Source organism: Aulonocara stuartgranti (genome assembly GCF_965226115.1).
Source record: "Aulonocara stuartgranti genome assembly, chromosome: 23".
Classification (NCBI taxonomy): domain Eukaryota; kingdom Metazoa; phylum Chordata; class Actinopteri; order Cichliformes; family Cichlidae; genus Aulonocara; species Aulonocara stuartgranti.
Window position 1 is genome coordinate 48,656,229 of NC_138958.1, and position 21,594 is coordinate 48,677,822.

The following is a 21,594-nucleotide window of genomic DNA, read 5'->3' on the forward strand; positions in this document are numbered from 1 at the left end:
TTTTGGAAGACCAAATGATTGTTTGATTCTACGCCAAATCTTTAGTGTGACCCTCGTCCGTTCCCCCATATGCACATTTTTAATTGAAATGTTAGAACAAAGCAGGGATTCCAATGATCTTTCGCACATTGTCTTCTCAATGTTTAGCCACTGAGTTTCAGACAAATCCCGCACCCATACAGTCAGGGGTCTCATCTGAGCTGCCCAGAAATAATATTTCAGGTTTGGAACAGCCAATCCCCCCTGCAGGTTTGACAGTTTTAATGTTTGGAACATGATCATCCCTCATGTGTATTTAGTCTCTGTGTCGCGTCATCTGTGTTCCCACCCTCCATATTTTCATGCCCAGTCTTTTGTATTCTTAGCCATAGCTTTCTGTGTCTTCATGATTTATTATAGTATTAGTTCCCCAGTTTAGTTCTCTTCACTGTGATTCTGCCTTGTTTGATGTCTTCAGCCGAAATAAAGGCTCGCTTTTCGTTCAAAACTCAGTTTCATGTCTGCGCCAGTGTCTGCGCCTGAGTCCTCCACACACTCTCCATACGGTCAGCCACTGTGACCGTGACACTAAACTACATGCTGTGTGCAGCCACTCTCCTGAGCCTGTATTATATACACAGCGGTTACAATGACAAACTGAATACAATCTCATATCTACAAAACAGGCTGAGTCAAAGTTGCAGCTACGCTTATGAACATGGAGAAAAAACAGGCGAGTTATCAGCTCACCAGCTACGACTAAGAACAGCTAACCAACTATCCTTGAGATCTACAATGACCAGGGAATAAGGTCTACAGACAACCAAACTATCCTTGAGATCCACAATGATTTCAATAAGGTGTTTGATATTCCCTCCTTGGGAGGAGATGCGATCGCTAGTCTGGAGGAACCTGTCTCTAATGTTGGAATTGAAACGGCCGTACGGAGCATGCAGTCTGGAAAATCTGCTGCCCCGACGGGTATCCATCTGATTTTTTCATAAAGGTTTCTGACCGACTGAATTCACTGTTAAAATCAACTTTTGAAGAATCCTTCCTCTCACAGTCGTTGCCTCCAACAATGCATCAAGCAGTGATGTGTTTAATTGTAAAACAGGAAAAAGACCATTTAGATTGTCGTTCATGTCGTTTAATATCTTTGTTCAACACAGACACCAAGATCCTGGCTCAAGTGTTGGCCCGTCGCTTACACAAGTATTTGTCCTCCATTATTTCACCAGACGGGCTTTATTAGGCACTCTTTTTTGAACATTAGAGCTCTATTAAATATCATTTATACCCATGTTAAAGGTGATACATTGGAAACTGTCATTTGGCTTGACGCAGAAAAGGCGTTGGATCGGGTGAGATGGGATTTTTTTTTTTATACGCTTAAAAAATGTGGCTTTAATTTTGTATCTTGGATAAAAGTATTGTATTGCTCCCCTCTAACAGCCGTCCGGACTAACAATAATCTGCCCCCCAGGACAGGGATGCCCTCTGTCTCCTTTTTGCCATTGAACCGCTAGCTGTTGCTCTGAGACAATGTGTTGGTGTTGAGGGAAAACATGGAGGGGGTATCGAACATGAAGTCTCTCTTTATGCCGACAACATGATTTTATTTATTTCCAACCCATCGAACAGCCTCCACAAACTTTTGGATAGACTTACAATAATAATAATAATAATACGTTTTATTTATAGGCGCCTTTAAGAGCCTCAAGGTCACCTTAATGCATACTTAAGGAATTTGGGACAATTTCTGGATATAAAGTGAATTTTGGGAAGAGCGAGGAAAAGTCTATCTGTACGACAACTGGGGAGTTTTGTGTATTTTAGCCCCTTTTAAACCCAGCTATAAGAAGTTTAAGTACTCGGGCATCTGGGTGACAAGAAAACCACAAAGACTTGTATAAAACTATCTTCCTTTATTGTCGAAGCTTAAAGAGGATTTTGGAAAATGTGAGTTTTGCCCCTTTATATTTATGGTGGGGATGCAGAACAAGGAGCAAAGATGAATGTGATGCTGAATCAGCAGAAGACTTGGACTCATTTGATTCCAGCTTTGATATCATTGATTTCAATATGTCCATTTCTGTCACACTTCACCTTTAAAAGTGAAGCCATGTGGTTCCTGGAAGGAAAAACACGACTTTTTCAAGTCTTTGTCCTGTTTTTATGAGAAATGTACGACTTTAATGTGAAACATTCAGAGTTTTTTCTCTTGTTGTGTTTGTTTGAAGCTGCTTCCTGTTGGCTTCAGCTGTTTGGAGTTTCCATTTTCTAAACTTCTACATTCTGAACCTTCTTCAGCTCTGAACAGATGATGAAACACTGAATGATTTCAAGCACTTTGTCTAATAAACTTACATCTTTCATTCTTTATACAGATTGAAGAGCTGTGGTTTGTCAGATATTGGCCTTGAATATCTGGCAGCAGCACTGAAGTCCAACCCCTCGTATCCCACAGAGGTGGACCTGAGTGGAACCTACAGCAACCTGAAGGGTTCAGGAGTGAAGCATCTGTGTGATTTTCGGGAGAATCCACGATGTCGATTTGAAACTCTGAGGTCAGTCAGCATGTTTTAGTTGTGCTGAGATGAATATGATGTGAAAGTTGTGCTGACACTAAACTGCAGACATCAGGCTGATATTATACTGATCCACACTGAGGATCTTCATGGTAAAGTCTGTTTTCTTCTTCTCTGGTTTAGTCCATTGACTGCAGCAGAACAATGTTCACATTTCAAACAGTGATACTCAACGTATGGCCCGCGGCCCACACGCGGCCTGCCCACCTTTCCTGATTCAGAGAGAGGGGACCCTGATTAACTGTGTAGCTTCTTCCTCACAGTTCTAAGTATCAGACACAACAATGAATAATCCACAGCTGACTGTCTTTAGCAGGTCAAAGGTCACGGCACACAGCACTCTGTGAAACAGTTTGGAGCAGGAATTCTTGCACATTTACAAACTGACACTGCTGCACGACATGCTGGGTAATGCTAGCTGCTCAGGTATGGGCGTGCTAATGGCTGTGAGGCTCTGTGGCTGCAGAACACAGAAGAAGAGAAAAGAGAGGTGGAGGATGAAGAAAAGAGGCGGAGATGAAGCAGAAGTTTTGCTCCAGAGAGGAGCTGTGTCTGTGTGGGCAGGGCTCAGACAGCTCCGCCCACACAGTGACAGTGAAGCAGGTGAAGAGTAATAAATGAAGACAGCAGACAGTATTTGATAAGCTGATGTACAAACATGTAGGTCGTGTCCAAATTCATGGGCTGCATCCTCCTGAGGCCGCATTTGTAGACCGATTACGTCACAGCGACACGTCGAAGGCTGTCCAAATTCGTAGACTCCTCCGAATGCAGCCAACAAATGCGTCCTCCTTTTCCCCGAATTTGAAGGATGGGTCGGGTGTGTCCTTCGTGGCCTACCATATCCCAGAATTCATAGCGCGGCCCAGCCAAACTCCAGTTTCCAACAATGGCGGCCGCTACTAAGTTTTAAAATTACTCATACTAATCTTTTTCGGTCACAAAATAAACTTTTAACATATTTTCAGGCGAGAAAGTAGCTGTGTAAACATCAAATATCTGCTCGGTTTATCAAGTTACCGCATATTTCCAAAAGTGCTTCGACGTTTTCGGAGACGTCTGCTACCCACCAGCTCGATAGCTCGCCGGGAGCTCGAGGGTCACTGAAGCCGCCGAGAACGGCACAACTCCCGGCACATCATTTTCAGATCACCGCGGACTTTCGCTACTCAGGTTAAACGTGATATATAAGTCACTTAGACAACCTAAAAATGTTATTGTTTGGCTTTTTTCAGTGTTTTGTTTGTTCGTGAGTAAATCGGTTTGGCTGAGATTAAAGTTATTAGATTAGATTAGATAAAATAAAACTTTATTAATCCCCCAGGTGGGTTCCTCCTTGGTCTTTACAGAGCTGACTAAACGTCAAACAGAAAACTGATTAAACAGAAGTATGAGACGGTCGAGCATTTACGCCAGTGTCCTGTTATATTTTAGATAGCAAGGAGCAGACGGCTGAGTTTATTAAACTCCACCGAGACAGCGGTGACGCTAATCAGAAGGCTAGACCGTCCAATTTCCCCAGCCGTTTATTTCCAGCCTACCCGACCTTCTGAGGACCCAGCCCACGTAGACCGCAAAGGCCGGGTCCTCGGGAGGATGCAGCCCATGAATTTGGACACGACCGTAGAATGATGGTGGCAGCTACAGAAACAGGTCCATACAGACTGAAGCGTGTCTCAGTCTGAATGTACACTGCTGTTATAAGAGCTGTGGAAACTCAGGTCAAAAGGACGTAACCACACTGCTGACAGTTCCAGGACATTCACAGAGTTACAGCATCATTTGTGACCATAAAGACAGAAAGCTCATCCAAATCCTGGGATTAAAAGTCTGTCCTGGTGGTGTCCAGTCAAACACGTCTCTGTGAAAGCTTCAATCCAACAGGCTCCAAAGTCCTTCTGCTCATTTCCTCGCCGGGTTCTTGATGCTCCTGTACCATCTCTCTGTCATCCTCCTCGCTCCCTCTTTGCACTCACAGTCTTTGTGCATCATTAACACTCACATGTGGAAAACCAAAGTTTTACTGGGCAGAAGATGATCATCAGTGACTCTGTCTTTAAAACACTCTTGTTAAAAATGTACGACTTTAATGTGAAACATTCAGAGTTTTTTCTCTTGTTGTGTTTGTTTGAAGCTGCTTCCTGTTGGCTTCAGCTGTTTGGAGTTTCCATTTTCTAAACTTCTACATTCTGAACCTTCTTCAGCTCTGAACAGATGATGAAACACTGAATGATTTCAAGCACTTTGTCTAATAAACTTACATCTTTCATTCTCTATACAGATTGAGGGGCTGTGATTTGTCAGAGATCAGCTGTGATTATCTGGAAGCAGTGCTGAAGCTCAACCCTTCGTATCCCAGAGTGGTGGACCTGAGCTCCCACAAGCTGCAGGATTCAGGAGTGAAGCAGCTGTGTGTTCTTCTGGAGAATCCACAACATCAAATTGAAACTCTGAGGTCAGTCTCCACGTTTTAGTTGTGCTGACACTGTCGATCTGTGGAACTAAAACCTTTATACAGGAAGTCTGGTTCAGCTCTTTGTAGACCTTCTAATCTCTGATGCTCTGAGTCTTACTCAGTAGATGATGCAGAGTTGTGAAGCCGATGTGGGTGAGGACACTCGCCCAGCTCTAACTACTTTGACGTCCAGGCGGCTTCCCTGCTTGTCCTGATACAAACAAACCTGAGTAACCTTGCAGGTCAGATCTCATCAGTCACACCTGTTATGGCAGCTCTCCTCTAGATTGTAGTTCTTGTTAACCTGGGATGGTTTTAGAAGCCTGGACCACAGACTGCAAAGGAAGATATTACTGGGAAAGGCCAAAGCAACCTATTAGACCCATTAAACACTAACATAGATGAATACTCAGATTTAAACCTTTATTGTTTCACAAAGGGTTAAAAAGGGAACGTCCACAGTTTAGACTGCAGCAGATTTTATTAAAGCAGTTTGACAGGAGCAAAGCAAAAACACAAAGAATAAGTGTTTCACATATTAATACATATAACATAATAATAAAAGAAAAGCAAAATAATGATACAAAAGAATGAAAAAGTTGTCCAGAGCAGCAGGATGTCTGAGGTCTGCAGAAACACAAAAACACAGCAGCTAAAAATAGTTGTTGAAAGAAAACGAGGTGGGAGCTGCTGATTCCTGAGCTTTGATACTGGATTAGCTTCAGTAGTTATTCCCATCACTGCTGTAGGAGCTACATTTAGTCACAGCTGATTGTCTCCTTTGACCAATCAGAAGACTACTGTTGTAAAAACAAGCAGACAAAGAACCAATGAGAGTGAAGAACAGGATAAAGAGCTCGTGTGATGGAGGCAAAGCAATAATCAGCAGACTGTAGCAGTTTCTATCTGGATGAAAGTAGAAGGAGCTCAGTGGAGCTCAGTCCCATATCTTTGTTTAGAAACAACATCAGTGATTTCCTGCTGCTCGAGATGATTCCAGCAGCTCTCATTCCAGCAGCTGATGAGAGAAACAGCTGATGGCTCACAGCTCGTGCACTGTTGGATCTCCAGATGTTCACGTGGCTGAAGTCTGTGAAGAAACTGTGGTCCACGTAGTTCACACGGCCTCAGATTGGACCGAGCTCCCTGGATCACTGCAGCATCCTCAGCTGGTACATGGACGTCTCTGCTCCTCAGTCTTGGAGCCCCTGCAGGTCCGTCCACACCACCAGGGTCTTCTCACTCACCTTTCCTTTGTCCTCGTCCTTCATCGGCCGTGCTGTGTCTTTGTTCCTGCGGTGTTGTTCCCACGATGCAGCGCTGATGTTCCCTCCTTGAATGCACAACAAGTACGGTGCTGGTCTTTCTCGGGTGGAGCAGAGACAGATTGAAGTCTTTCAGGCTTTAGTGCCGACTTCCCTGACAGAGGCTGGACTCCATGGTCTGCACAGGAGGCTTCTACACTGTGTGGAGGTGACTCCTGGACTTGAAGACAGGCTGCAGGTACATGTGTGATGAAGAGGAGCTACAGCAGTGTGATGGAGCTGCAGGTGTGAAGGAAGTCCTGCTGTCCTGTCCCACCCTCATCTTTGCTTCCTCTGTCTTCTCTGGACTTGTCCTCCTGTTTCAGAAACAGCACTGCTTCATGCCGAGGGTGGACGGGAGTGTTGGCTCTGATTCTTTTACCGTCCACCACAAGGAGACACTGATGCTGACCTCCTGATTCATCTGCATGTGTTCTGCTTCACACTGCTCACCTCCACCAAAGACTTCTTTCTTTGAGTCCAGTTTGTCCCACAAACACTTCCAAATCTCCTCCTCTGAGATTCTGCAGCTTCTTGCAGTGTGACTCAGCTGACTTCTGACAGACCACAGACTGGCACAGCATCCACATGTGTCTCCTTTCAAACAGGCTCTTGATGTTTCCTCCCACATCATTCTGGCCTCTCAGTCTCCTTTGTTCTCCAGCTCTGTAGCTCCAGCTGGTGAAGCTTCAGTTTTCCATGTTGGTAACAGTAAACTACAGCCTCTGCTGTCAGCTGGGTAACTAAACAGAGCTGCAGCACGTCTCTGCGGTGGTGCTACATCCAGCCTGCAGACGGCCGTCTACATGTTGTAGTGGTTTACAGTCACCAGGGGGCGCTGTCCCAGCCATGCAGGCAGTGGGCTGCTCTGCTTGTGCTGTTGTTGGTGAAGCTGAAGTGAAAGTGATAGGTTTGTAGTTTGAACCTATCCACTGGAACGTTAAGGACAATCTGCTACGCAGCAAAAAGCAAGACACAAGGCACCAAAGTTCTCTGGTTTACTCATGCATGAGGGAGACCTGGCTGGAGCCAAGCGTCGTTCCACCACTTGACCACCATCAGACTCTCAGCCAGGCTCCCCATAGCACTCCTTTTATTGTGGTTACATGAATATGCATAGGGTCATTAACATATAGCATCTCACATAGGTATACATGTGAACAAAGAATACTGTGTGTGTGTGTGTGTGTGTGTGTGTGTGTGTGTGTGTGTGTGTGTGTGTGTGTGGTACTGCTGATCAAAGGGTCATATAACATCCTTGGTCAGGAAGAGGGTAGACCCCCCTTCACCCTAGATGGTTCACCCTAGATAACATGGTGAGGAAGTCCAGCAGTTCATCTAAACAAAAAGCACTTAGACTAGAACAGACGTAGCTACGTTAATCCTGCCATAAAACAATAAGAGAAGGTACGACCTCTCTCGTGCTCCCAGGATGTGGGTGTGCATTCCAGTGTGGAATACACACCAAGCCCCTGCAGCCTGCTAAAGATCACACATCCTATCACTACACAATTGATTATACACCTCTAAGAATATATGGTTAAATATTTCCTAATACAAATGACAATAATAAAATCTAAACCCATCATCACCACCCTGTATTGTCATTTTTTAAGGCTATACGGCATATATATATCTTCAGCTCTACACCACTTGTCAACATTTTCAGTGCAGGCTTCATTTCATACACACATATTAGCCTTAGCATCCATGTCACTCTGCTGCAACAGTATGAAATTGGTAAAGGTGTTAGCAATCATTTTATTCACCATCGATCTTACACATGGCAAGATGCAACCTGTAAACAAGCAAAGCAAAGCCAATAATGTAAGAATGGGAGTCAAAAACTTTAGAAACATATTCCACCATGGTCCAGATGTCAACCAGGCTATCCAGCCTTGTGACGTGTCTCCTCCTGATGTGTGGTCCGCCACATATTTCTGCAGAGCAGTTAAGTTCTGCAGTGCCTCATAGATGTCTCCTCCAGTCGTATATCCATCCGGAATAAACGTACAACATGTCTCTCCAATCAGCTTACACACTCCTCCTTGTGATGCTGTTATCAAGTCTAGGGTCAGCCTGTTCTGCAGTACCATCGTTCTGATGGCCTTTTGCTCCTCCGCTAAGGCTGTTCCCAGAGTCTTAGTGAGATTAATGTGTCGCAGTAAGGCATATCGGTTGATCTCCACATGATCCCGCACCTCTGCAACTCCGATGTTTGGGATCAAACTTTGGAAGAATTTAGCTCCTCCACTCCAAATGCGGAATTCTCGTGGCACTCCAGTGTCTACTGTCACTCCAAAAGAGTTAGGTGAGGCTATATTCACCTCACGCTTCCGTCGGTTGCTAGGGTGATGTTCAACTCTGTCCATGAAGAAGACATGATCCGATAACTTCACCACGGCACACAATCCTCCCCATCCCTCAGGGAGTGATAGATAGGCTTTATGTCCACACAAGAAATACCAATCAGCCAAAACTCTTGTTCCTTTACTGCTCGGCACCATCCTTGCACATCCTGTCCACTTCTGACTCTTTGCTTTTACTGGTATCCTGTAAGCCCGGTTGGACTTGCATTCAGTCCTCCTTAATGTCAAGTTCTCAGCTCACTTTGCACTGGTCAAGCATTTCATACACCTGCTCTCATTCTCTGGAGGGCAGTAGGTGTATATGTATCCACATAAACGAAGCGGCAGCTCCCCCACTGACAGTGATCCATTGTTCATCACACACAACGGCAGTTGAGCTGTATTCAGCTTGTTCAGCAATATTATGTCTGGCAGTGGGTCTGACACTTGAGGCCAGGCCAATAAGTCAGTTTGCTCAGAACAATTCACATCTATAAGTGGCGACTTACTCCAGGTGATGTTCAGAGGTGTACTATAGTTGGCCTGGGACCAGAGGACTCTGTTGCCAGGATGAGTTGCTAAGCCCAACAGACACCAACTCCTGTCCTCTGGTATGCTGTACGGCCACAGTCCAGATGTATATGCGGATAACGGCATATGAGCACACACATAGCAGTCCGTCCTATTGTTCAAGTGAGCAGTTGTATTCATAAACTGCCACCAAAAGTTTGTAGAATAGCCATGAGGGTATTGGGTGTGGTTTCCTTGGACATACAGGGTCTCCACAGCTGACCATGATGACATCAAAGCCATTACACCCAGCAGGGTAGACAACACTTTACCAGCCATTCTGATGAGTACCTGTGGCTCAGTTGGTTTCTTCACCGGATTGAGACGAAGGGCCCTAGAGGCTTTCCCCCCCTTTGTACCCGGTCTTCCTGCCACTTACTCCGAGCTGGCCTGGATGTGTGTCACCTTTTTGCAGTGGCTTTGGTGTATCCAGGTGGGTCGTTCTGCAATCTTCACAGCAGTTGGTGTTGTCAGCAGAGCCTGGTATGGTCCGTCCCACCGTGGCTTCGACCAGCACTTCCTCTTTATGACCTTTATCAGTACCCAGTCCCCTGGCTTCAGACGTTCTTCCTGTACAGAAACAGAATCATCTGGCAGATTATTTGCACTCATGACTTCTTTGCTTTTCAGCATTTTAATCATCCAGTCTGCTAGTGTGTTTTCTTCTTCTGCTTTATCATTATCATTACAAAACACTGGAACTCTAAATGGCCTGCCATATATTATTTCAAAAGGCGTTAGGCCATTATCAGTTGGCGTGATTCTCATATACATTTTCACTAGCTCAATGCAGTCTACCCATGTTCTGCCTGTTTCCTCCATTGTTTTCCTGAGTCTCAGCTTTACTGTGCCATTAGTCCTTTCAACCAGCCCTGCACTTTGTGGGTGATATGAGCAATGGTTTTTCAGCGTTATCCCCAGATGTTGTGACATTTTCTCAATTACTTCATTCACAAAATGAGGACCATTGTCACTGTAAATAGTCTGGGGGATCCCATGCTCTGGGATCACATTTTTGCATATCACTTTAGCCACTGAAATAGCATCTGCTTTCTTAGTGGGGACAACTTCTACCCACTTTGAGAATGGGCACACAATCACCAGGCAGTACCTGTAGGTGTTACAGTTAGACAACTCAATGAAATCCATATGGATTACTTCAAATGGGTAGCTGGGTCTGGGAAACTTTCCTCTCCTAGGTCTGAGGTTTCCCTGAGCATTATGTTTACAACATATTAAACATGCTTTACAAAAATGTTTTGAATAAGCATTGAATCCCAGTGTGAAAAACTGCCGTTCGACTGCTGCCACCATCCCAGCTGTCGAGACATGGCAGAGCCCGTGGCTCAAACTTGCAGCAGTCCTATATAGGTTCTTAGGCAATATAGGTTTATCACAAAGATAGTAGACATCACCTCGCAGGCTTGCTCCTTTAGTGAGCCACAGCTGCTTCTCAGCTGGAGGTGAGTGTGACTGCATGTCTGCTAACACATCATGTGTGATGGGCGTAGTTTGCTCCTGTGACGCCAGAACATGAACCCCATGTGTTCCAAGGGCCGCTTCCTTTGCAATTTTATCTGCAAAGGCGTTGCCTAGTACAATGGGGTCAGTGCCACGTGTGTGTGCTGCACATTTACAAACCGCAACTTTACTAGGCAGTAAGACTGCTTTCAACAGGGCCTGCAACAATGTCGCATGCTCCACAGGTTTACCTGTTGATGTTGTCATGCCTCGTCTTGACCACTGAGCGGCAAAGAAATGAAGTGTAGCATATGCATACTGACTGTCAGTATATATAGTCACTGCCTCCTGTCTCTTCTGCGCCTGTTCTAACCACAATTTAGCGGACGCCACTTGTAACTCTCTCTCCTGTTTCAATTTCCCTGTCGCACAAGCTGCTTTCACTGTCAACTGGTCTACTAACATTTGACATTGTCCTACAACCAATTTACCTTCAAAATCATATTTCTTGCGCCAATGTCCTAAATACTTTGCGCTACCGGGAGCGAATTTCACCATAAACTTCTCGTCACCCTCTGACACACTCTTGGTTGCTTGGGAACCCATAATAACAACAACAGCTGCCGACGTCACAGACCACGTGTTCTGCTCCGCACACACTCACACAACAACAACAACAACAAAAAATATCCTCACACACAAACAACAAAAATTAGGCCTATTGTCTCAACGCAGTCTCACACAGTGACTGCGTGCTTTGTCGCACACAGTGGCAAAGACTTACATAGCAGTGATCACGCGCTTTATCGCACACAGTGATAAAGACTTTCAACGCAACCTCACACAGTGGATGCGCGCTTTGCTGCACACAGCGGCAAAGAATAGTCGCACACAGTGACTACACGCTTTATCGCACACAGTGATAAAGACTTTACAACTCAGCCTCACACAGTGGCTTAGATTTTTCACATACCTACTTGGTGTTGCTTATTGCGAGTAGCATCAGTCCCGAATCCCGTCAATCGTCATCCATCGAGGAGAAAAAACAGACGGCTAATCCACCGGCTCGATGACGAATTCTCACGCCTCGGGACTTTGCTGCAGGACCTCTATAAGTCCTGGCTGACGTCAGTCTGTCGGCGTGTCTCTTTTCCCCTCGGTGAATGTCGACTCCAGGGATCCGGCTCTCGAAGGACCAATTAATGATAGGTTTGTAGATTGAACCTATCCACTGGAACGTTAAGGACAATCTGCTACGCAGCAAAAAGCAAGACACTTGTTTATCTGGAGCTGCAGGAGATGATCCATCCTCACAAAGCAACACAGACAGCAGATATGCAAACACACAACACAACCAAAGGATTCTCTCTGCATGTCTGTGGCTGATGCTGCTGGAACGAAGCTGTTTGAAACCTTGTTGTTCTGCACTTTGGGACCAGAAGAGGAAACTGAAGCTCTGTGCAGAGGGTCCAATGGAAGCAGCCAAGCGCTGTAAGTGTCTGCTGTACAGGGATGCTGGTTCAGCTGTGGCTCAGTTTCACAGTGTGACTCAATAAAAGCAGCAGGAAATCAAAGCTTGATGCTTTCATCAGTGTGGAAATAAGAAAGTTTCCTGTGACAGACGCTGGAGCTCTTTCACTCTCAGCTTCACAGTTTCAGCTTCAAACTTCTTCCAACATGTTTCTAACACGGCCACATTCCACCTTAATGGAGCTGATATCTTGTGCATCAGCACATTTTCTAAAGGCAGCGATCACATCTTTAGTTTTGGATGTTTAACTGCAGATTGTTTATGTGTTTATAGCACATTAATTACAGCAGCAGCGTTGACCACAGTGCTGTACAAGAATCCAAAATAACGATTAAAATAACTCCTAATATTAATATCACACATCAAATATCAAATAACTCTCATGCTGTATTAAAAGCCAGTGAATACAAATGTGTTTTAAGAGCAGATTTACAGAGACTGACAGCAGGAGCTGGGGCTGTTCGATAGAACGATGTATATATGATGACCATATGAAAACGTCTATCGTTTCATATCACGCTCTTTGTTTCCTGCTTATGTGTTTGTGTTTTCCAGATAAACCTTTCAAAATAAATCTGAAGATCCTGTTGAGAGTTTTCAAAATAAACACAATACATTACTGCGGTCGCTCGTTTATCGAGTTACGTTCTAAAAATAAGTCTCAGAATGAAGTAGCAGCTTTATGTTTTACAAGTATTATAGAAGTTTTAAGGCAGTTAAACCCTCACTGCACACTTTCTACACTTTTCTCAGACAGGCATGAACATTTTCACACTTTTCTCTCTTGTTTAAACAAAGTTCAAACCTTCATAGAAAAATAAGTTCATTATTAAAGAGTGAAAGCAAAGTGTTTCTGAAATGTGTCAAATCAGCCTTTGCTGGCATTAAATGAGCTTCTGTGTGAGGAGCACTCGTCCATGGCCTGGGCTCCTCGCTGTCAGGTAAAGTTTCATAAAGCTTTTGAGTTTTTCTGCAGATAATGTTGGTGTCCAGCACGATGTTCTTTTTCCTGCGGTCACTGAGCCACAAAGCCAAAGCTGACTCCATCCTTACGATGTTCTTGTTGTGGACAGTTACAACCTTTTTGCCTCCTTGTTGAAACTATGATGGTCAGCATCTTCCTCTGCCTTTGGCTGCTACCACAGGTGCAAAACGTCTCGTCATCATTGTTGTTTGTTGGGACAAAACGTACAAACATACAGTGCAGCACTGCAGAGTCACACTGCTGTAAATTTGAACACATTCTGTACTGTACAGGAGACACGGCACGAGATTGGCTGACAATGGTCTACAGCCAATCAGGACGCAGAACACAACGCGCTGTACAAAACAAAAACATGCAAAATTGCACAAAAAAGATCAGCGAAACAGCGAGGCCGCCAAAGGTGAACTGTGTTACAGCGAGGGACCAGCGTATATGTGGTTGTTGGGACGATAAATGTCTTTGAGCTTGTGTCAGAAGACGAGCTGCAGCTTTCTGGACCAGCTGCAGTCTTGCCAGGCAGGTCCCACTAACTCCAACATATAAGGAGTTACAATAATCCAGCTGGGACGTCATGAAAACGTGGATCGCCCGTTCAAGGTTTTTAAAAGATATAAATGATCTCACCTTAGATAAAAGCTCAGTTTGAAGAAAGACCGCTGTACAACTGAGCTCAGCTGTTTTTCAAAGGTCACATTGCCGTCAAATATAAGCCCCAAATGTAATAATCAGAATCAGAATCGTGTTTATTGGCCAAGTATATGTGCAGACACATACAGGGAATTTGGTTCCGGTAGATGGTGGCTCTCAAGCACAGCAATGTAAATCACACACACACACACACACACACACACACACACACACACACACACACACACACACACACACACACACACACATGTCTATATATACACATTACACATACATACACAAAGCTGTGTAAACCAACTGTAAATAACGAATCTAAACGTATATACATAAAATACAGAAATGAATGAGGTGGAATGAATACTACAAAATGTACATAAGGTGCAGCTGCAGTCTGGCAGTGGGAGCAGTGTGACAGGTCAACTGTTTAGGAGGGAGATGGCGAGGGGAAAGAAACTGTTCCTGTGTCGGGTGGTCCTGGTCTGCAGGCTTCTGTACCGTCTGCCAGAGGGCAGCAGATCAAAAAGTCTGTGTGCAGGGTGTGAGGGGTCTGCGATGATTTTCCCTGCCCGTTTCCTGGTTCTTGAGAGGTACAGATCCTGGATGGAGGGCAGGGACGTGCCGATGATCCTTTCTGCTGCCCGTACAGTCCGCTGCAGTCTGCTCCTGTCCTGTTTAGTGGCTGCTCCATACCAGACTGTGATGGAGGAGCACAGGACAGACTCAATGACCGCAGTGTAGAACTGGATCAGCAGCTCCTGTGGAAGACTGTACTTCCCCAGTTGTCTCAGGAAGTACATCGTCTGCTGGGTCTTTTTGAGGATGGCGTTGATGTTGGTCTCCCACTTCAGGTCCTGGGAGATGGTTGTACCCAGGAACTTGAAGGTCTTCACAGTTGACACAGGGCTGTCTGATATGGTGAGAGGGAGCAGAGTTGAGGGATGTCTCCTGAAGTCCACTGTCATCTCTACAGTCTTAAGAGTGTTCAGCTCCAGATTGTGCTGACTGCACCAGAGTACCAGCCGCTCAACTTCCTGCCGGTATGCAGACTCATCACCATCTTGAATGAGGCCAATGACAGTGGTGTCATCTGCAAACTTTAGGAGTTTGACAGCCGAGTTCTTGGAGGTGCAGTCGTTAGTGTAGAGGGAGAACCGTAGTGGTGAGAGGACACATCCTTGAGGGGCACCAATACTGAGGGACCGGGTTTCAGAGGTGATCTCCCCCAGCCTCACTTGTTGCTTTCTGTCTGTCAGGAAGCTGGTGATCCACTGACAGGTAGCTGGTGACACGCTGAGCTGGGAGAGTTTGGAGGAGAGAAGTTCAGGCACAATGGTGTTAAAAGCCGAACTAAAGTCCACAAACAGGACCCTGGCATAAGTTCCCGGGCGGTCAAGGTGTTACAAGATGTAATGCAGCCCCATGTTCACTGCATCATCCACCGACCTGTTTGCCCGGTAGGCAAACTGCAGAGGGTCCAGCTGGTGGCCTGTAATGTCTTTCAGATGGGCTAACACCAGTCGTTCGAAGGATTTCATGACCACAGACGTCAAGGCGACAGGTCTGTAGTCATTCAGTCCTGTGATGGTGGGTTTCTTGGGAATAGGGATGATGGTGGAGCGTTTGAAGCAGGAGGGAACTTCACACAGCTCCAGGGATCTGTTGAAGATGCGAGTAAAGATGGGAGCAAGCTGTTCAGCACAGGTTTTGAGGCAGGAGGGTGAGACGCCATCTGGTCCGGGGGCTTTCCTGGGCTTCTGTTGGCTCACATCCTGAGTGTGTATTCTGAGTTTCAGGGAGGAGGAAAGGGGGGTGAGAGGTGTGGTGGAGGTCGTTGAATCTGGATGCGATTTAATAAAAGAGCTGAACCAGTCTAATAGAGCGCCCTTGATGCCGCCATGCTCCAATGGTGAGATCAAAATGCTGTGGTCAAGGCAGCGGTCAGATCCAAAAGCACAGCTGAGTCTCCTGATCAGTGGCTGATAAAAGATCATTAAGAACTTTCCAAAGTGCAGTTTCAGTGCTGTGAAGAGCTTTAAAACCAGACTGAAACCTTTACAACAGATTGCAGCTGAACAAATATAATCTTTTACAAAATCTTCGACAGGAAGGGAAGCTTTGAAATAGGCCTGAAGTTTGAGCAGACAGAGGATCCAGATCAGGTTTTTAGTACAGGCTGTACAACAGCATGTTTAAAACAGGCTGTACAACACCTGAACTAAGACTGCTGTTAAAAATCGCTAAGATGTCGGAACCGACAACCTTTAAAATCTTTTTAAACACGTGTTGGAACAACATCATTTGGACAAGATGATGTCTTTATAGCATCACATCGTTCCTCCACCTGATCAAACCACACAGGCTCAAACTGATCAAAAACAGCTGAGCAGGTGAATATTTTAGCCCCGGTGCGATCTCGGGCGAGAGTATCGATGATGGCCAAAGGGCAGCGTCCAGCTCTACGGCCGCTGAAGAGCAGACTCAACAGACGCGCGTGATGTGGATCCTACTGCTCTAAAATTGGAGCTTCTTCAATCCATTAAAGAGGACATTAGTACGCTGTTAAAAGAAGAAGTCAGAAATGCATTGAAAGAAGATTTTGACAATATAAGGGCTGACGTGCAAGGACTGAGAAATGAGATCGCTAACAGCATGGCGGCGACGTGCGGCGAAGTTGATGGAGTAAAGGTTAGAGTGAAAGAAGCTGAGGATGGGCTGTCAATGTGGAGCGATGAGGTGACCACCCTGCAGTCTACAGTAGAGAGTATGAAGGAGGAGCTGTCTGACCTGAAGGATAAATGTGATGAAGGCAGGAAGCGAAGAGCTAACATCCACATCATAGGGATCCCAGAGGGCCTGGACTCGAGCTCCTCCACGGCCGTATCCGTGCTACTACGTGAAGTGCTGGGTATGGATAAAGACGTTATTGTCGACCGCTCACACAGGAGCCCTATCCTGAGAAAGCCAGCTGGTGACCCGCACGCCGTCATAGCCGAGCGTCACTACTACCAGGATTGTGTGGCTACGCCGTGCCAGGGCCCAAGCCCCGCTTGAGTTTAACGGACAACCTATTGCAATATTACGACTGGGCGATATGACCCAAAGTTCATATCTCGATATTCTTTAGCTGGATGGCGATATACGATATATATCTCGATATTTTTAAAGCCAGAAAGTACGAACAAAAAGAGAGTTCTTAGTCAAAGCTGTGTCCCAAATCTCACACAGGCACATTTATTAACATACAGCGTAGATGTACATGAAACAATTACTCAGGAATAAATGATCAGCATTTATTAAATAATAATGCTCCATAAATAAAAGAAAACAATGTTGTTTTTGTGCATAACAAAAAGCTCACAATCGTGCAGTCAAAATGTAAACCAACAGACGCTGAGCATAATAACAAGCAGCTGCTCTGTTCCCAGGTTCTACTGCGTGACTGACAGCCTGGAGTTTGAAACCCTCTTTGTAACCGTGTCTCTTACAGGTGCCATTTATGGTCCTTATACACACTCAATACAGTAATATTACGTTGAAGCAGAGTACGTATCACTCCGCGAGGCTCCTCGTAGCTGTAATGCTCCAACAATCCATCAAGCGGTGCGGCCTCGTAGCTGAGCAAAGTCGTACCAAAACATCTTTTGAAAGGTTTCTGAGCGCCGTGTAGCACATAAAATCGGTTCGAGGTCAGTAAGCACAACCAGAATTCATCCATAAGCCGCTCTGTCGATTTATGAGAAAATTACAGGATTTTAAGTGCAGAAAATATAGTTTATGGTTTTCCTTTGATCTTAACAAATATCTACGCCTCTAATTGGGACGATCACAGATTTTTCACTAATGTCTTTGCGCGGCTCCCCAATATGTCATCACACAATATCATCTTTGAGGGAGACCTAAACTGCTCATTATCTGCTATGGACCACAGTTCACACAAAAGTACACTTAGTCCAAAGTCAGCATGCGTCATTCAGAGCTTTCTTGATAATTATGGGCTGGCTGATGTATGGAGATTTCATAATCCTGCTTCACGTCAATACTCTTTTTTTCTAATGTCCATAAAACATATATTTGTATAGAAAAACGTCTCCCTTTAGTTACAGAATGTGATTATAAGAATCTGGTGATTTCTCCTCTTGTTTTTTCAATGTGTATTCCTGATGCCTGCTCCAACTATCAGCCATGGAGATTCAACTCAGTGTTGTTAGCAGATGAAGAGTTTGTCAATTACAAAAGGTCTCAAAGAGATTTTTTTTCTATCAATCAGACCCCAGAGATGTCATCATCAGTCATTTGGGAATCTCTAAAAGCATCTGAGAGGCCAAATAATTTCATTTTGTGCCAAACAAAGTGCAACACTGAAAGAACATCATCCATAAATATTGAGTAATAACTGGACTCTCATACAGCGAGACTCAAATGCCTTTAAACATCAGCTTATCCTGCTGATCCAAGTCCAACACTGAGTTTGTAAAAACATGTTTGTCAATCATTTTGTTTGGTTTCTGAGGAAAAAGATTCAATAACTTGCTGCTAATACACAACATTTCATCATATTTCCTCATAACCCTCTTTTGTCTGACCATTTGATCCCATTTGAATTTGCAATAAAGGATCCACAGAGTTTGGTGACAATGATGACAGTAGATGTTTGTGTGAAAGTGCTGGAAGCAAATGAGTGTGTGATGTTCTTTCAGTGTTGCACTTTGTAGACGCTCCCTGAGCACTGGTCTCACAGCCAGCTGCACATAGAGACCAGTGTTGTTAGTCCAGGTCAGAAGATGACTTGTTGGAATGAAAATGAGCTTGTAGTTTGTCTGCTTTAATAATGTGACTGGAAAAAGGTGTTGGACTTCAAATATGTCCATTTCTGTCACACTTCACCTTTAAAAGTGAAGCCATGTGGTTCCTGGAAGGAAAAACACGACTTTTTCAAGTCTTTGTCCTGTTTTTATGAGAAATGTACGACTTTAATGTGAAACATTCTGAGTTTTTTCTCTTGTTGTGTTTGTTGTTTCCATTTTCTAAACTTCTACATTCTGAACCTTCTTCAGCTCTGAACAGATGATGAAACACTGAATGATTTCAAGCACTTTGTCTAATAAACTTACATCTTTCATTCTTTATACAGATTGAAGGACTGTGGTTTGTCAGAGATCAGCTGTGATTATCTGGCAGCAGCACTGAAGTCCAACCCCTCCCATCTGAGAGAGCTGGACCTGTGGAGAAACAAGCTGCAGGATCCAGGAGTGAAGCATCTGTGTGGTTTCCTGGAGAGTCCAGGATGTAAACTTGAAACTCTGAGGTCAGTCAGCATGTTTTAGTTGTGCTGAGATGAATATGATGTGAAAGTTGTGCTGACACTAAACTGCAGACATCAGGCTGATATTATACTGATCCACACTGAGGATCTTCATGGTAAAGTCTGTTTTCTTCTTCTCTGGTTTAGTCCATTGACTGCAGCAGAACAATGTTCACATTTCAAACCTTCAAAGAAGAAGAAAAATCCTCCACTGGAAAATTCTCTGTGAAACTCTCAAACTCTTCATTGCACCTTAAAGTCTGTGTGACACTGAAATCCAAAGCAAAATGTGCGTTTGCTTTACAGACAGCAGTCCAACACAAACATACACACATCATCCAAAACACAGTCCAACATCCAAATCTCCTCCACTGCCAGCATGAATGATGGGAAAGAGAAGCAGGAACACTCTGACATTCAGGGTTAGAATGAGTTTCATCAAGCAGACTGTGAAGATCAAAGCTGCATTAGAAAGCTTACATGAATGAATGAGTGGACAGAAGTGGACAGAGATCATCTGAAGCACTTCAAAGGCTTTAAATCAGCACATTTCTCTTTATTCTTTATCAACTCTGTTAGTTTCTCTCAGTTTTCTGTGGAATGAAGCTAACAGCAGGCTAATAAGATGCTGACCAATAGGTTTCTATTAAAGGTTGTAATTTGCATATGAAAAAGTGCTTTGGCTCAGCAGGGATCAGCTTACAGGTAGAATACAGCTGCTGGATGGGATTAGCATGTCATAGCTATCTACCAAACTGCTAACTGGGGGATTTCAGGCCATCTATGGATCATTTTTGCTAACTGTTTATTCAGCTTAGGCTCACAGGGCTGCAGCCTGTGCCCTAGCTGTCATAGGGCAAGAGGCGTGGTCCACCTGCACAGGTGAGCAGTCCATCACAGGGCCAACAGAGAGCGACAGAGAAGCACTCCCTCACATCCACACCTACAGCCAATGTAGAAGCACCAATGAACCTAAGCAGCATTTCATTGGACTGTGGGAGAACATCCAACCTCCACAGAAAGGCCCAGCTGACCAACAAGCTTCAACCTACAACCTTCTTGCTCTAAGGCACTAGTGCTAACCACTTTTGCCCATTTCAGCCCAAATCCTGCATCTTCCTGTTTCTGACTCCAGGCCAGCTCCACTAACACTTTCTCATCAGACACTGCCACCTAGTGGAGGAAGTCTTAGTTCCATTTGAAGCTTCAGATTACAGTTAGTTCCTTTACAAAGAGGTGGAGGTGGTGGGGCCACAGCACCATCATCACTGAGTGCCATAGGACACTTAACCTTTGTTTCCATATGCTGGGAACTTCCTGTTGTTCCAAGGAGGACTGGAAAATGTGTGAAACTCTCCCAGTCAGTTCCTCACAGCACACTTCAATCATTTCCCTCCCACAGCATCAGGACCAGGGCTTTTTCTCTCTTTGGTCCCACTAAGAGATTTCCACACAAACAGCTCATCAGTGGGACTCTCAGAGCTACCAGCCCTTTGCTACAATCACAAAGCTCTTCATTGAAATCAATGATATCAAAGCTGGAATCAAATGAGTCCAAGTCTTCTGCTGATTCAGCATCACATTCATCTTTGCTCCTTGTTCTGCATCCCCACCATGGACTTCATTCCTTTCCAAGCCAGCCTTGAGTGTCCTTTATTCAGCTCATCCTCTGCTTTACTTTTACACCTGATTTTAGCTGCTTTATCTCTCTTTCAACAGGTTTCTGTGCCTCAATCTTTTTCTTCTCTCCCTCATAACAAGACAGCTTCTTCTGCCTGAGAACATGTTGGAGTGATTTACTAATCCAGGGCTGCTTATTGGGGAAAATACTTCCTGTTTGCAAAGTAATCCCCATTTTTCCCAGAAAGAAATGTCAGTAGAAATCGATGATCTAAGTGAGAACATGAGCCTTTAAAAAGTCCCAGTGGGTGCAGTCAAAGCAGTCCCTCAGTCCCAGTATAGAGTCTTTGGTCCAGACTGGAACAACTGTGTGCCCAGTTTGAGCTCTCTTCAGTGCTGTGACCTGACAGACCCAGAGGGGCCATCACATCACATTTAGAAGCTCCCCTGATGGAGCCACAACACATGTCCAATACTTAGTCTGTCTTGTTGGACCAACTGGAAGAAATGATTCAAGGACTTAGTCACAGAACAGAGATTCAAATCTCCAAAATCCAACTGGCTGCATCAGGACATATAGTCTGAAACTCTGCACAGTTTCCTGTTTGAAGCTGCTTCCTGTTGGCTTCAGCTGTTTGGAGTTTCCATTTTCTAAACTTCTACATTCTGAACCTTCTTCAGCTCTGAACAGATGATGAAACACTGAATGATTTCAAGCACTTTGTCTAATAAACTTACATCTTTCATTCTTTATACAGATTGTGGGACTGTGGTTTGTCAAAGATCAGCTGTGATTATCT

General features: G+C 44.6%; 2 protein-coding genes across 2 annotated transcripts in view; one reads left to right on the plus strand and one right to left on the minus strand.

Annotated features, from left to right (window-relative positions):
- Positions 1–15,260, minus strand: part of LOC309701521 (uncharacterized protein) — a 250,212-nt gene extending 234,952 nt beyond the window's left edge. Inside the window, exon 1 of the mRNA XM_082525774.1 lies at positions 14,237–15,260. Coding sequence (XP_082381900.1) covers positions 14,289–14,834 — 546 coding nt within the window. The 5' untranslated portion in view covers positions 14,835–15,260 and the 3' untranslated portion in view covers positions 14,237–14,288. The remainder of the gene's footprint in view (positions 1–14,236) is intronic.
- LOC309701491 (NACHT, LRR and PYD domains-containing protein 12-like) overlaps positions 1–21,594 on the plus strand; it is a 341,726-nt gene that overhangs the window by 146,975 nt on the left and 173,157 nt on the right. The window lies entirely within an intron of this gene.